Source organism: Periplaneta americana, chromosome 16, assembly GCF_040183065.1.
Source record: "Periplaneta americana isolate PAMFEO1 chromosome 16, P.americana_PAMFEO1_priV1, whole genome shotgun sequence".
In the NCBI taxonomy this organism is placed as follows: domain Eukaryota; kingdom Metazoa; phylum Arthropoda; class Insecta; order Blattodea; family Blattidae; genus Periplaneta; species Periplaneta americana.
In genome coordinates this window covers 183,151,922-183,169,424 of record NC_091132.1, presented here as the reverse complement: position 1 = coordinate 183,169,424, position 17,503 = coordinate 183,151,922, and the positions used below count along the sequence as shown (strand labels likewise).

General features: G+C 35.5%; 1 protein-coding gene across 5 annotated transcripts in view; it reads right to left on the bottom strand.

The window, feature by feature from the left end:
- LOC138692197 (zinc finger protein ZFP2-like) overlaps positions 1 to 17,503 on the bottom strand; it is a 148,326-nt gene that overhangs the window by 20,679 nt on the left and 110,144 nt on the right. For 2 of the 5 annotated variants that reach the window (XM_069815273.1, XM_069815274.1), the window contains 2 exons: positions 6,284 to 6,366; positions 2,534 to 4,138 (listed from right to left, as the gene is read on the bottom strand). In XM_069815273.1, the coding sequence (XP_069671374.1) occupies positions 2,911 to 4,138; positions 6,284 to 6,366 (1,311 nt within the window). In that variant the 3' untranslated portion in view covers positions 2,534 to 2,910. Of the gene's footprint in view, positions 1 to 2,533; positions 4,139 to 6,283; positions 6,367 to 9,113; positions 9,252 to 13,714; positions 13,835 to 17,503 lie in introns of those variants that run through there. The other 3 variants (XM_069815272.1, XM_069815275.1, XM_069815276.1) reach the window with 3 other exon arrangements.

Below are 17,503 nucleotides of genomic sequence, written 5' to 3'. Positions count from 1 at the left end.
ATATGATGTCCTATTTCGTGCAAGTGAGCCATGAATGTGTCTTTTGATAATCTAAATCTAACCTTAAAACCAATATTATCATATTCTTCTAGAGGATTCGATCATCTCTCAGTATTCTTGGTCTAAGCGGATGTTGTACCATATCAAACATAACCTCTACTTGCTGATACTATAATAATACCGGTAATAAAATTGTTTTATTCACAAAACTTTTCCTATACACGCATGAATCTCGAGTTCATTGTGATATGTATATTACATTTTATTTACCTGTTTCTGATAACATATCCACGAAATTACTTAATACTGTCAGATACAAAAACAAGAAATATACGTACAATATGGCGGCTAACGATTCGTTAACAGTTTACAGCCCCGATTTTCGACCTATAGTTTACAGAGTGCTTTAACGAACCAATAGCTTTAAAGGTCGTTCTGGCAACGCTTACTGACGCTAAATGGACAGTTATAGGACCAATAGCGTTTAACGAACCTATAAATGCTTTCTTGCAACCCAGCATTAGAGTGTAAATCTGCTAACTAACAAAGAGGAAATTTTACAGGGGAAACAAAAAACTGAGTATAAATTAAGTTTGAAACGTCACCACCTGTACTTTGGATTTGCTTCTAAAGTTTCAGAGTTAATTTATACTCAGTTTTTTGTTTCTCCTGTAAAATTTCCTTTTTGCTAGTTAGCAGGTTTACACTCTAAGCCTACGATTTGGGTTAGAGATTGGGGTAGGAAGAAAAGATATAAAAGGAATCCATGAAACTCTACTGAGAGAACTTCAGTATGAAGATGTGAAATCCTATATAAAAACTAAGAATTTAATAATGGATGATGAAACATTTCATGTGACTCATAATGTGATATTAAAAGCTTTGTGGTTTTCACAGACCATGCATACTTAATATCCGTCATTTTCTTTCTCCTCAGTCACAGATATTATCAAAGGTATGATGATCATAACTTTTATCACAGAACTATGTCACATCTAGATGTGATCATATATTCTATAATATACTGTAAAAGATTTTATCATATATATTTTCGGAATATGTATGATAAGTCCTTCTCGTGTTAAATTTTAACGTACCTTATTAACATGTTTCGACCTATTTTGGGTCATCTTCAGAACTGGTCGTTGTTGGTGTTGGCGCCTCTTGTTTCCTGTGTGGGTGCGTTCGTAGTGTAGAGTCAAAGAGTGTGTGTGTTTTGAAATTGAGTTGTGTGTTGAGAATATCGTTGGGGTGTGTTTTCGTGCGTGTGTATATTTCATATTGTTCTAGTGTGTTGAGTTTCTGGCTTTTTGGTTGGATGTGCAGTATTTCCATGTCTGCGTTGATGTCTCTGTAGGTGTGGTTGGCATTTGTGATGTGTTCTGCATATGTGGAGGTGTTTTGTAATTTTGTTATGGCTGTGATGTGCTCTTTGTAACGTGTTTGAAATGATCTGCCTGTCTGTCCTATGTAGAAGTTGTTGCAGGTGTTACATTTGAGTTTGTATACGCCTGTGTGGTTGTATTTGTTTGTGTGTTGAGATGTTTTTGTAGAGTGTTATTTGTTCTGTATGCGATGTTGTAATTTAATTTATGCTCGACCATGCCGAAATGTAGTAATTATACACCTGGTAGCAGACCTTTAATGCATGTCATTAAAGTACACCTACTCATTAAAGGTCAGGTCTTTCAGCCAATGACGACTCAGGTTACAACTGTTCAGCCAATGATAGGTCAGCTTTCTACCGTTATAAAACCGCAAGTATCGATTATTCTCGGATATGCAATCGAAAGAGAATTAGCGAAAAGTCACGGAGGCTGGAAATCCAATACTGTCGCAGAAGGTTATTTTCTGTTACTATAATAATTAGCGTTAATTGTAAATAATATTCAAATAAATTCAATTTGTCATCTCGTTTTTCAATGTCTAATTTAATTTCAATGTTATCTCTGTAGGTTCTTATGGCCTAGCAAGGTCAATGTGGACATCTGTTCCTCGGAAAAAATCAATACTTTCGCGTCTGAGCACATCTCACAACATATGGGACATTGCTCAAAAATTAATAATATCAAGTTAGAAATATGGCCAAGCATAAAAAGTCGTATGAAACTCGCCTATAATGGTAAATAAGAAGCTCGTATGAAAATTATGAAACTCGCTTGCGCTCGTTTCATAAATATCCATACTCACTTCTTAATTACCTTCATTATAGGCTCGTTGCATAATGTACTATTCTTGAATGATGTTGCAATTTTATGTGTGTTTTTGTTTTCGTATGCTAGTGTGATGTATTTTTTGTGTTCTTGTGTTTGTGTTGTATTCTTCTGTTTTTTTGTGGTTTTGTTTTGTCTTACGTATTATGTTGTCTATTATGTTGGGGTTGTATCCGTATTCTTGTGCTATGTATTTGATTGTGTTTAGTTCTTCGTTGTAATCCTGTTGGTTCATTGGTATGTTGAGTAGGCTGTGTACCATTGTTCGGAATGCAGCTTGTTTGTGTTATGTGGGGTGGCTGGATGTGTTATGTATGTGTTGTTGTTGTTGTGGGTTTTCTGTATACTTTGAATGTGTGATGTCTACTTTTATTATTGTGATGTCTAGAAAATTTATGGATTTGTTGTTTTCAATTTCTAATGTGTAGTGTAGCTTTGGGTGTATTTTATTTGTGTTGATGTAGGTTTTGGATCTGTCTCTTGTTTCTTTTGTATAGTATTATTATGTCATCTACGTATCTGTGCCAATATATGATGTTGTCTGCGTGTTTGTTACAAAACACCTCCGCATATGCAGAACACATCACAAATGCCAACTACACCTACAGAGACATCAACAACAGACACGCTTCTCGTTGTGTGCAGGCGTTCATGTCTTCTAAGGTTATTAGACCTCGAAAAACACATACGACAAACATCACAGTTGAAAAGGTTTCTCACCTGTGTGCTGGCGTAGATGGGTTTTTAGAACCCTCGAATCCAAGAAACACTCACCACAAATATCGCATTTGAAAGGCTTGTCGCCTGTGTGAAGGCGTTGATGGGTTTTTAGACTACACGACTGCGAGAAACACTTCCCACATACATCACATTGGAAAGGTTTGTCGCCTGTGTGCCGACGTTGATGGGAAATTAGGTTACACGACTGCGTGAAACACTTACCACAAACATCACATTTGAAAGGTTTGTCGCCTGTGTGAAGGCGTTCATGGGTTTTTAGTTTACTCGACGATGGAAAACATTTACCACAAACATCACATTTGAAAGGTTTGTCGCCCGTGTGCCGACGTTGATGTGATTTTAGGTTACACGACTGCGCGAAACACAAACCACAAACATCACATTTGAAACGTTTGTCGCCTGTATGGAGGCGTTCATGCACTTTCAGGTTACTCGACTCCGGAAAACATTTACCACAAACATCACATTTGAAAGGCTTGAGACCTGTGTGCACGCTTTCATGTCTTTTTAGGTTATTCGACTCCGTGAAACATTTACCACAAACATGACATTTGAAAAGTTTGTCGTCTGTGTGAATGCGCTCATGTCTTTGTAAGCCTCTCAAGTTTGAGAAAAATAAACCACAAACATCGCATTTGAAAGGCTTCTCACCTGTATGCAGGCGAACATGCATTTTCAGGTTATTCGAACGCGAGAAACACCTACCACAAACATCACATTTGAAAGGTTTCTCGCCTGTGTGCCAGCGTTCATGCTTTTTCAGGTTACTCGAATGCGTGAAACATTTACCACACTCATCACATTTGAAAGGTTTGTCGCCTGTGTGTTGGCGTTGATGGGTTTTTAGATTCCACGCCAGCCCAAAATACAAATCACAAACATCACATTTAAAAGGTTTGTCGCCTGTGTGCAGGCGTTCGTGTCTTTTTAGACTACTCGACTCTGAGAAACATTTACCACAAACATCACATTTGAAATGTTTCTCGTCTGTGTGCAGGAGTTCATGTTTTTGTAGGTTACTCGAATGCGACACTTCGAATTCCAACGGCTTGTCGTCTTGATCAGTGCGTACAAGTAATCTTGAAGAAACTAAATTCTTGGGAATCTCACAAACAGTCTCGTTGTCGTCATCTGCATTACTGTCGAATTCTGACGATAGAGTCCTTTCACTGGTAGCTGCAATCCTGACGAGAATATAATATCAGTCTATGCGATATGAAATATATATCCAATTCTTGAATATTCCAACTAAAACAAATCTGTTACACCCACAGGTACTTTAGCATTAGAGATACATCCTTGTAAATAATGTACGAGAGATGTTGGAAGTATCAAAATTGTTCAGGGGCGAATACTAGTCTCGAAAGTTAGGCTTGCTCTTTTATTCATAGGGGATGATGGGAGGATGTAATAATTCATAATTAATAAAAATAATCAGACCCACATAAATAATTTATTTTATAATTATGAAATCATTGAGAGTCATGGATCATATTCGCTTATCAGATGTAGAAGTTCGATATAATATAACAAACATGGCCAGCAAAATAGTTTATTTAGTTTTTTTCGACCCTGCCAACCAATGCACATTGTTGTATTGAGCTGTACTGAACGAGCGCATATATTCTGTATAATGTCTGTCTTCTCTTGAATAGTCCTTCGGGAAAATGGATTTAATAATAAGGTTTCAATAACACACAATTCCGAACTCATTGTAATACTTCAAATTAGTGTTTAAGAATTAATAATACATGCAGCAGCTAACACATGCATTCCATTGCACTCGCAAATCACAGCACATTCCCGCTGTCAGTACTGCTCTGTGTAAGTTAAATAGTCGTTGGTGTAGCTCTCGGACCAGAGCTTCAAACAACACATAACAGAAGCATGTGCGCCTAGGACGGACTAAGGAGGAAGGCACTTGCGCGCGCATCATAATCTCGCTATTACTACGTCTTTCCTGTTGCTCCGAGAAACGAGCAAGTGTTGCGATACTTGCGGTGTGCAACCTCCGGATGGTATTGCCCCTATATAATATTCCAAAAATCAAAATAAATTTTAATGTACGTAATCCCATTTTGAGAAATACACGTTCTACGATAATATTGGGCTTGCGCAGCAAGCATAGCATGCCCGGAGAAATCGCCCCTGAAATAGTTTAACAATTTCATGATGAAAACATCATGTTTATCAAATCTTCTTTCCTTAAGAAAGGTCTCTGCCCTAAGTCACTAGGTATTTCAGGTGACTTTGGGCACATTTTTGTTTTTAAATACAGTACATTAAAAGCAGGGGAAGATAATGATTAAAAGTCATTAAATGGAACTGAAATTACATTTTCATCTTACAAATTACATTCTAAATCTTGGAAAAAAGAAAAAACGTATGTAAATTGATGTGCACTAGCATAGGCAAAGATTATGCTACAAAAAAAGAATTATTACCCTTCGTTTTACCAATTTTAGATTCTATCGTGACATTTTTTGGAATTGCATCCAAATTCCGGATTGCAAATGAGTGTACCTTTATCTATGCCTTAGTCTTTTGTTATACAAGGTGGACAAAAGGTATGGAATATTGCTAATAACTTTTTAAATTTTACTTTTACAATAAAGAAATCAGGTATATACAAAAACTGTTGGAGATAAACCATACATAATGACACCAGTGTTCGAAAAACATTAGTTCTTGAGGGATATGGGGTATGACAGTAAACCTTTTTTTTTTTTGTAAAAGGCACCCGGTAATAAAATTTACATAATCGAAATATGCATTCAATTTTACCTATGGATGTGTAAAAATTTTATCCATTCACATATTTAAGGAGTTTTAACTTTTTACTAAACTTGTTTCTTGTACTTTGAACTTGAGACAAATAAAAATGTAAAATCATGTTGAGTAGGCCATAAATAAAAAAAAAAACTCTATTACCTTAACATAGATGGTCAAAACGAGACCCAATCACGGCCAAACATTGTCCCAGTCTATCTTTCTCAGTTACATAACTGATTAATTTTTTTACTTGGCTATTTAACGACGCTGTATCAAATATTAGGTTATTTAGCGTCGATGGAATTGATGATAGTGAGATGGTATTTTGCGTGTTGAGGCAGAGGATTTACGGTTGGGAAAAACCTCGGAAAAAATCCAACTAGGTAATCATTCCAAGCGGAAATCGAAGCCACAACCAAGCGCAATTCCGCAACGCCAGGCAAGGGCCTACGGGAAATTTCAGAGCCACAGTCCTTCCGAACGAGCTTCCAGACAGTCAAGAAAACGATTTCAAACACAATCAACTCTCTACAAGAAGAATCGCACACCACACTTACTTTTCGGTGAAAACCTCGTTGTCCTCTGCTGTTACTTCCTGTCTTGGCTCCTCATTCACTCCACCCGGGTCACTCTGATCTTCCTAATAATACAGAGCAAACAACTCAATTTACATTAGGGTCATTCCATGTTAACTGGTCTTGTATCTAAAAAAATTATTTTCCATAGAAGCCTATTTATGTACGTTAAGTACTCAATATAGTCCAGGAGACACGGATATACAGCATTTTAAAATAAAAATTTGCATGTTACCAAAAACAACACAGTTAAACTTTCTTAATTGAGTGATAATTTTAATCGTGGTTTCCTTTCCTATGTTGCCTATAGTGGGGAGTCATGGATTGGGCCAAAGAAGAAGAAAGACATATCTATGGATAAAGCTTGAGCCATAGTCAAAAGAAGTGAAAAATCGAAGAGTTATAATCAGCGGGGACAGTTCCTTTTTGTTTGAAAATGTTTAATTTTCACAATAAAATCAAACAGTATAACTTTGTGACTGCATTTGTTACTTTTACATGTTTAATTGGTAGTATATTCAAATGTTTCGAGAAAACAATAATAATGAAATAATTTAAATTTCATATTGAAACTATTTTGTCAGCTCATAAGTTTTAGAGCAAGAATAACCTTTTCAAATTTGGACTTGCGTTTGATGAAGGATATACAAATGTTTATAATATGTTACAGATGTGATGTTAGTGGTGAACATTTATGAACGTTTTAGACTAGACGGCACTTCGGAAGGCGGTCAGCTGCTACATGCACCGTAGTATTTCTGGTATGTGACGTCACAAGTTTGTACAGTAGAACCAATCGGAATCAGTCTATAACAAGTATTTACCGAGTTCGTTTGTTCATGTGTGAGTGTTTCAATACATTGAATAAGTAAAACTAAGATTTACTGCGTGTGTGTAAGATAAATAAACGGAAGAAGAGACTGTAAAAAGACAAGTATTGCAAAGGCAGGCGCGGAAAATATTGTTTAAGGTATATAATTATTTAAAAAACGTTGACGAGCAGAATGCTGCTGGCCATCTTGATGCTGGCTGCAACGTTGCCAACGCGCAAAAAGCGACTGCAGAAGCATGTGGTGTGGGATTGAGAACCGTGCAAAGAATATTGTTAGTGAAGGAAACAGGGTTTGTTTGGTGTCATGCTTACAGTAATCAATAGCTAAGGTCATTATTGTCTTTTGATAATTTAAATTCTCTCCTGCGCTATTTGTATTGCACGTGCGCGTGAAGTACGATGTGGCAATGTTGTACACTGCCTTGCTCTCTATCTGTCTCTCTCGACGCAAATGCTAGCAGACTACCTCCTTCCGAATTGCCGTCGACTCTAGTGCTATATAGAGAAGTTGTGCAGTTGACATGAGCACCATTGATCGCTGTGCTAAAAGGAGTTTGTCTGAACTGTACAGTTCCAGGGACAGGACAAACTGAGCTCCATTATCAATAGTGTTCTACACTTCCAGCACTAGCCACACATGTATATGGTGAAGCTAGTAACGAAAGTTATTTTAGTTAATTCCCTTTGCTAAATTTTACAAATTATTGATGTAAATTACACATTTCCCTCAAGAAATTTTCCCACATTAAGGAATTTTTTTAGGTAACATGTTTCGCTAACTTTTATAGTACGCCTATTGTACTACTATTTACTGTACAGGTTAGTTAAAAGTCCAGCACTACATAAATAACTTTTGAAGCATGTGGTTAAGTGACATGAAACTTGGTATGTGGGGACAACCATATACTAAGAACTCAATAATGGTATTACCGAGTTTTTTCTACTTCCGGTTTAACCGGAAATAAGTCCAATTCTCTTATTTTAAATGGAACACCGAATATATTTTTTTATTTTTGAATAAAGCTCATTAAGAGCTTTTCAAAAAGTGCCCACACTTGATACTTCTGTACAAATTCAGTGTTGCTAAATAAAAATGGAAGTAGTGCAAGATATTCCTAAAGCCTGGTTAAATCATTCCTTAAATGGTTGCTATGATCGAGTGACACATTGTAAAGCAGCTGAGGGCTACCAATTCGAACACATAATTTAGAAGGTGAGCTAGTTTTGTTTTGTTTTTGTTAAGGAAGGAGTATTTTATTATTTTAATATTCAATACACTTTTCTGTTTTCTTGACTTAGCAACACTGAATTTGATAGAAAAATCGAGTGTGGGTACTTTTTGAAAAGCTCTTAATGAGAACTATTCAAAAATAAAATAATATATTGGGTGTTCCATTTAAAATAAGAGAGTTGGAGTTACTTCCGGTTTAACCGGAAGTAGAAAAAACTCGGTAATACCATTATTGAGTTCCTAGTATATGGTTATTCTCACATACCAAGTTTCATGTCACTGAACCTATGCTTCAAAAGTTATTTAGGTTGTGCGGGACTTTTAACTAACCCTGTATATCAACTTTGCTGAACATGTTCTCCTTTTTTTGTCTTATTAAAATTATCCAATAATTTTTTCTTAATAAGAGATTTTCTTAGCTTATTTAATTTGCTAAGTTTTATAATTATTGTACTTTGTACCAATATAGCCTATTATCAAATACCCAGTGTAGCTTGGCAACAATTAAGAATAAGTGTAATGAACAGTTTCGTTTTCAAATTTGAAAGATAAAACAAGACTACAATTCAACATTAGAGTCTCCTGCAACATGACATAAATAAAAAAAGGTGATGAGATATTTTGTCTCCATCATAAATTGAAAGCAAATGCAAGTACAATTTTAAAGAGGTATTGTCGATTAGAATCAAAATACGAGATGTACACTGAAACAAGAAGAACACGCAGTGCATTCCTAATGCTCCACTCACCTCAGGTTCACGTTTCAACACAGGCAACCAAATTGACACCGGATCCTCCTCAAATTTCTCTTCAGATGTGAGATCAGGACTCTGGCCGACATATTCCGTCTTGATGCTCGTCACATGCTGATCAGAAAGATTCTGTTCCTGACGTACAAAGAGATAATATCTTAAATCAACAATTTATTACTGGGTGTTAGAAGACTACTAACTTTATAAGCTGATTTCTGTGTATTGTATTGTATTGTATTGTATTTATTAACATTCCATGGCATTCATACATTGCTTCACAGCTAGAATATGGAACAAGTCAAAATGCTTAATACTATTATAAAGTCTTAATTTATAGTCATAATCTAGATGAAATATATACAGACGAGGTTTACAATATAGTCTACTAGTACAACACAAAGTGTTAGTATCAATTTCATGAATCATTATTGAATATAATGAATTCACCTACAGAATAGAAGGCGTGAGAAATTAGGTACTTCTTTAATTTGGCCCTAAATAATCTTATGTTTTGAGTTTCATTTTTTATATCGATAGGGAGGCTATTAAAAATTTTTACTGCCATATAACACACTTCTTTTTCATAGCACGATAGACTTGCCGATGGAGTACGAAAGTCATTTTTTTGACGTGTATTTATGCTATGAACTGTTGAATTAGTTACTAAGTTTCCACGATTACATGAGAGGAAGATTATTACTGAAAAGATATACGGACAAGCCATGGGCATTATTTGTAGTTTTTTTTAAATAGTCCTTCACGATTCCCTACATTTGGCATCTACTATTATTCTAATTGCTCTTTTTTGTAATAGGAATGTACTGTTACTATCTGTGGAATTTCCCCAGAATATTATTCCAAAACACATTACCGATTTTCCGTCTGTAGTAATAGAGGATAAAATAATTGAGCAGGTGAGTAGTTTTAATTATTTGGGTTGCAACGTATCCTATTGCGAAAATAACGATGTTAACAACAAAATAAATAAATTTCAGAGAATGTGAGGTACAATAAAAACTTTATCCCGGAAAACACTAAAAGACACCCAACTAAAATTCTATAAAGTAATGACAGTCCTTCTTCTTATGCATGGCAATGAAAGTTGGGCATTGACTCGATCAGAAAGAAGGATATAGGCTGCAGAGATGAGATTTCTGAGATCAGTGGCAGGATACACTCTATTGGACCAGAAAAGAAGCACAGACATAAGGACGGAACTGGGAATTTTCAACTTAAACGAGAGATTAGCAAGACAGAAGAAAAATTGGAAGGAACATATATTAAGGATGAATGACACCAGATTCCCAAAAAAAATATTGAACTATAGACCGGAAGGAACAGGCCACCAGGCCTAAACCTTGAAGATGAAGATGATGATGATGATGATGATGATGATGATGATGATGATGATGATGAACTCATTACCGAGTGGAAGCATGCAAAGTATATTGTTTTTAAGATACTGATATTTACTATCTTTAGCATAGATCTAGTAGCAAAACATGCTGAATTTAGTTTGAGGGTAATTTCTTTAATATGATTCTTCCAATTTAACACATTATCACCAATGGCGTAGCAGGAAATTTTGAGCAGGGGAAGCTAATTCAAGTTGTCTTTCATGCAATATGAGAAAACGTATTACAAAAATACAGTCTTAAAATAAACAGTAGTCAAGCAGTCGAAGATTGGTTGGAACATCGTAAGTAACACCAATAAGGCATGACCTCAAATGAGACGTAATAAAATACGATTTCACGGTTTACACATATCTCTAACAAATAGACACGTATACGTATAACATTAGCTCACTCCCTGTCATACTTAGAGAAATCACAATATTAGTATCATTACGTAAGTATGCGTCTGTCTTTTGGTTGTGTCCTTCATTGACAGCAAGGGAGTCGGTCATTTGTTTTTTAAATCACACTTTTGTTCGTAAGTCAGTCTTGATAATACAATTGTCTTAAAAAATTCAAGTAAATTAGTGTCAGGAACTGTTATTTCGCTCATTATTTATTATATCAGCCACAATGCACACTAACACTTCAACTGAACACAACTGACGAATAGGGATAACGCGGAAACTACTTATTTTAAATGTTAAAGCTAGCTTCTTTGCGAGCCTTGCGGCTAGGGTAGTTTAAAAGGGATGGAAAATCTGCGGGGTGGATTACACAGAAGAAACCAGTCTGCTTGGAAGCTGGTGTGTGCAGGCTTCTTGTTTACTGCTGCATCACAATAATCCTGAGCTGCCGCATCACAATATTTAACGCGTAAATATAAATTCTATTAAAATTAATAAATGATTTTCTCCATAAACTGCAGGTTTATTATGAAGTTATTATTAACTGGGGAAGCTAAGCTTTTTAGCTTACATTGACGCTACGCCACTGATTATCACATGTGTTAGCATGCCCCAGGTTGGACTACAAATAACAATATGTACAAGTTCATAATTTTACTCTCCAGTTGAAAGTCTTGCAGAAAGATATCTGTGTATGTTATAATATATATAGTCCAAAGCTGATACTGTAACAAATATAATTTCCCTGAAGACAGGTTATAATGATTGTAACTACATCTAAAGCAAAATTAATTATTTGAAACTAAAAATTATTGAGAATTTTAGACAAAAGACTCAGAGAGAGGAAAAAAAAAGAAGTCAGGTCTTTAAGTACGATATGTCAAATACACAGTGCAGCTCAGCAACAATTAAAAGTAAGTGTAACAAGCAGTTTCGTTTTCAAATTTGAAAGATAAAGCGAGACAACTACTCTTCTTCAGAATGACCTCAATAGAATAAATGATTGGGCAATAGCCAACAAAATGAAAATAAATTCTCTAAAGAGTAAATCCATCAGCTTTACAAGAAAAAGAAATAAAATAATCGCATCGTATACGTTAGGGGGTGAAACCATTCCGGAAGTTAACAATGTAAATACCTAGAAATAACATTTAGCAGCGATCTCGGCTGGGGGAGCACGTTACTGACACAGCGGGAAAGGCATGGAGGGCGTTACACTTTGTGATGAGGGTACTAAGGAAAGGCTCTGATAAATCCAAAAAGATTGCATATAAATCACTAGTACGTCCAGTAATAGAATATGGTGTAGCATGTTGGGATCCTTACAGATTAGAACATATTATGGCACTGCAAAAGATTCAAAAACGTGCTCTAAAGTGTTGTAATAATTCACCATTAAAATGGGACACACTCACGGACCAGAGAACGCGAATTCGATTATGCGCAATGTTCAAACCATACAGAGGTGAGCCTGCCTGGAGAGAAATAAAAGATTGCAGCCGCCAAATTACTCTTCAAGAAACGACCCCTCACATAAATTGAGGGAAAGACGACAGAGGACGGACACTGGAAAGTTTTCTTTTCTCAATCGTACTATCAGGGACTGGAATGCTTTACCTGGAGGTTTACTAAAGCCTTTGCCAATAAGCAAAAATGTATTTAAAAATAGGCTTAAGTACTTACTAATAGACGGTAGTATATTATACCAGTACACACTATTTAAAGGGTGTAATTGATATTTGTTATTGAAGTGTTGTATCAGTGAAGAAGTGTGCTGTGTCAGTGAAGTGTGTTTGACAGTGAAGTTTTAAAGGCCCATTCACAATGAAAATTAAACATAACCGTAACATAAACAGAGAAGTTTGCGCCCAGGCTACCAAATGGGATCATTCACAATGATTCACAAAACGTTGACATAAACATTACCGTAAGACGTTAACATGAAAGTTTGCAAACTCCAAACTTTCATGCTTATGCTTATGTGATTTGCAAACAGAACACAATCGTGGAGCGCTGAAGTATACGACAGAATATGAGGAAATGGCGTCGTTGTTATGTTTCTATGGTTACCAAGTATGTTTGCTGTTATGTTTATGTTCCCATCGTGAATGATGGTATGACTTCTTGATTTTGCCGTAACATTTATATTCTTAAGTTAACGCTTACGTTATGTTTAATTTTGACTGTGAATGAGGCTTTATAGTTTATATTGGCAGTGCAAAGTATTTGAACAGTGAAATGTTTTTGAAGTGTTAGTGAAATCAGATAGAATCAGTGAAATGTGTCGTAGTTCCAGTGCAGTGAGTAAGTTGTCAGTGAAATGAGTGTAGTGCTGAAAGGTACTTGTGCATGTGTGAAGATATCAAACTCGTGGGTTTTAGTTCAAACAAACAAATTAGATTTACTTTAAATGGTATCTTAAGTAATCGTGCTTCATTTAATTTAGGATGCTCCCTGTTGTTGTTATTATTATTATTATTATTAATTATTAGTATTATTATTAATTGTATTTTTTATTAATTTTGTTTATTATTGTCATTATTGGCTGTCACTGGATATATACTCATTTGCAGTGAGAATAAATACATACATACATACATATATACAACAATTCAACAATGGAGTTCCCTGGAACGTGACATAAATAATAAAAAAGTGATGAGATATATTTATCTCCATCACAAATTGAAAGGCACTGAAAATACCGTTTTAAAGAAGTAATGTACGTTACAATCATAATACAAGATATACACTGGAAAGAGAACACGCAGTGCATTCCTTATGTTCCACTCACCTCAGGTTCACGTTTCAACACCGGACCATCCTCAAATTTAACTTCAGATGTGAGATCATCACTCTGGTCCACACATTCCGTCTTTACGCTAGTCACATGCTGATCAGAAAGATTCTGCTTCTGATGTACAAAGAGATAATATATTAAATCATCACTTTATGACTGGGTGTTAGAAGATTTCTAAGATTACAAGCTACTTTCTATATGTTACCACAGTCTAGTATATACAGTCACGAAGCTTGAGTTTATGAGAGTACTAGAAACAATAGACTGTGCTGGTACTATTTCGCATTGTCTGTAACGAGGCGATAGTAGCGATCCTGGTGGTTAGCAACTGTCTGTGGATGCAAATTTACTACGTATTGAGCATCGTGACTGTATACAGTATACTAAACTGTGGTGTTACTATGTCCCAGCTGCACTACAATTACCAGTATGTACAAGTTTATAATTTTACTGCCAGTTGAAAGTCTTTCAAAAAGATATACATGTATAATATATGTGCGTGACGAAGAAAACAAAAAGATAACCGTACTTATATATGCATATTTCATGCATTCCTACACATAGTACATTAGTGTATAAATGATGTAGCATATTTTCGTGAATTTGTTGCATTAATCACAAAATTTGCATGAAATAGAAAAAATGTATAATTAAGATTCGGAATTGTGAGTATATAATATTTTTTTGTTGCTTGCACTGGACGGCTAAAAATTTCTTGCGTATCAAGGATAGCTGTGGAAAAATCAAAACAACCACTCATTTGCTTTTGTTTCGTCGAACTGCACAAGAAGCATTCCCAAACATTTCTAGCAGAAAAAAAAAAAAAGAGTACATCTTCCAACAACTCAGGCAAAAATTCTTCGCACAAACCGTAAGTACTGTTATTGCAAGTTATCTTGATCTTCTTGAGCGGGGACAGAGGGAAGGAAGCGCGTAATGTGGGTGGAGCCAACTGAGTTGTTTGCGCATGCTTGGCATCATAATCTCTTGTCAAGAAACATAGAACTATTTCCTTCTCTGCGTAGTGTTAACATGGAGCAGCAACCACAAGGGTAGTAATTATGGTGAAATCACACCACCGCGGAGGGAAAGTAACGCTGTTATCCACAGCGGAGAAAGAGAAATTATCGCAAATATAATTAAGCATTGCGAGGAGGAAAAATTAAACAAATGTTTGTTGGAACCTCTTGATAAGGCATATGAGAGAGAGGCTAAATACTCTGGCAAAGAGTGAAGAGAATTAAGAATAATATTGAATTACAACCGAAAGAACCTCACACTACTCCGGGAAAGAATAGGTATGTAATGTTTAGAAATTATTGCTATAATAGTTATGTATAATAGTGTGTGTACTGTGAGCGGCATAATGAATTACTTTTGTAAGTTATTATTTTGTTATAGTTCTGCAAAACATATTATTTCATTCCAGAATTAGGACTTGTGTAAAGTTTAAGTGGACGACTTCGATCAACATGTCATTCGGGATACAATCGGAGAATTCTATCTTGTTCAGAAAGTAATAGGCCTACCTACGATTAAGAAGATAATTCCGAATGGATGATGCCATTGACGAAATAATAATTAATTAATTTTGGACCAACCGATGAAGACGATGACGATGATAGAGATATGGATTGTTTATAATTGTAAATTAATTTAAATTCAAATAATAAGCCTGTAAAATATTGTTATAAGAATATGTACATATTAGCTGTAAGTGCAAGTCATGTAGGGCTATATAATGTATAGAAATAGCTGTAGTACCTCCGCCATTGCCGGTCCCCAGCCCGGATGAGAGAGGAGGAGTGTACACACGATTATATTTAAATACTTACTCATTACAGGTTAATTAAAACATGCTACGAAACGATGTTCTTCTCTCAAAACCGGAGTGTCGCAAAATGATGATGTTTGTAGTGAACCAAGTTCTTTTACGGTAGAGAGCTGTAAAGTGAGAGAACCAACGTTTTCTGAAAAGAGTCACGTTACCTGAGGGAGGGGCATCCTTGCCGTACCGAACAGTTCGAAAGACAGACTTAGGGGATGTAAGGTTCAAGATAAATTGCAATAACAGTAAATTATTACATGTGGCCACACAGACGGGCAAGTAGCAGATATGGCCCAATGAAGTGATCTTGTATTCTGTAATGCCCACAGAGATATTTAGAGCAAAACTGACTTGACTGCTTTAATCTCGGTTTACAGATCTCAAAGGTGGCGAAAAAGAGCATCTTTAGAACTGTTGCCCCATCACCATCTCATCGGTTATTCAAAGTCATCGGACGTGTTTTACATTCAAGAACTTAGTACGTATGTTGAACTGAAAGAAAGTCAACGAGGACTCGTCAATTTACCAGTTCCGGTATTAACATTTCAATATTCAACTCTGATCTAAGATCTGATAAATAAGGAAAGATGATGTAAGAGTTGTACTGTTAGATATAAAGAAGGCCTATGACAACGTATAAAATTCTTCGAGCTGAGGGAATTAAATCTAGATTAAGCGATTTAATAATGAAACATTATAAATACATACATATGAAAGATACCGGTACATATTAGTTCTGTAGCTACTTCTTTGCTTTTGTCAGTCATTGCAGTATCATCGGCAAAATCTAAAGGAATGGCTGGTCAGGGCTGAATGCTTTGCCATAAAGTTTACAAACGTTATACTCAGCTAATTCGTCGAGGACAAGGTTCGTTGCGATGTTGTATAATCACAGTCTACTATATAGTCACGAAGCTTGAGTTTTGAGAGTGCTAGAAACAATAGACTGTGACGGTACTATTTTGCATTGCCTGTAATGAGGCGATATTAGCGATCCTAGTGGTGAGCAACTATCTAATGTTTGCATATTTACTACATATTGAGCTTCGCGACTATATATACTAGACTATGGTATAATATTGGCGATAGCGGTGACACCTATATGATGCTTCGTAATATTGAGATCGTTTTCGTCTTGCCATTGGAGATTTTCAATTTGGGCGATATTATTGAATTGGAAATTCATTATTAAATCGGTTAATCTAGATTCCAGTGTTAGATTTGAAAAGTAAAAGAGTGAACCTGAATATATAAATACGGGGAAAAACGACATTTACGTAGCCACCTTTACAAATTTTATGGACAAATACAGCCTGCAAGAAATTGAAGTCAAAGGCTTTATTCTTGGAACTAATCCTGGTTTCTTTTTATGAGTCTGGCAACATTTTGGCCTACAGAGAAAGACAATTGTCTATATCGCCCTTCTAACTCTGAAGGGATCCATATTTTTGCTCCGAAATTATCTTTACTGTTAACAAGGATCTTCAAATAACAAATTAGTAATTATTTGTTTAATCATTGACTGCCCACACTCAAAACCAGAACATTTGTTATTCGTATAATTGCAAAAGTCTTTAGTACAACAATGCTCTGTTAGTGTGGCAGACTGTTAGTACAGGGAGCGGTTATCGTCTTCATTAATAATTAAGTAAAGTATAACCCCTTAAAATTGAGACAGTTCTTTTAGAGAAATTTTATGAAATAATGTGACCATGCTATTATGGTCGCTGTATTAGTTAACTTATGTAATTTATGAAAATGTTAAAAGATAGCCTAAATATACATAAAGTAATAGTGATAAATTGATAATCTTTGTTTGCACATCTAAAACAAAGTTAATTAACTTATATGGAAACCGTAAAAAGTAATGAGAATTTTAAACAAAGATAGGCTACAATGAAAACAGAAGGGAGACTTGTTCTTAAAAGCGACACATTATCAAAAACACTGTGGGA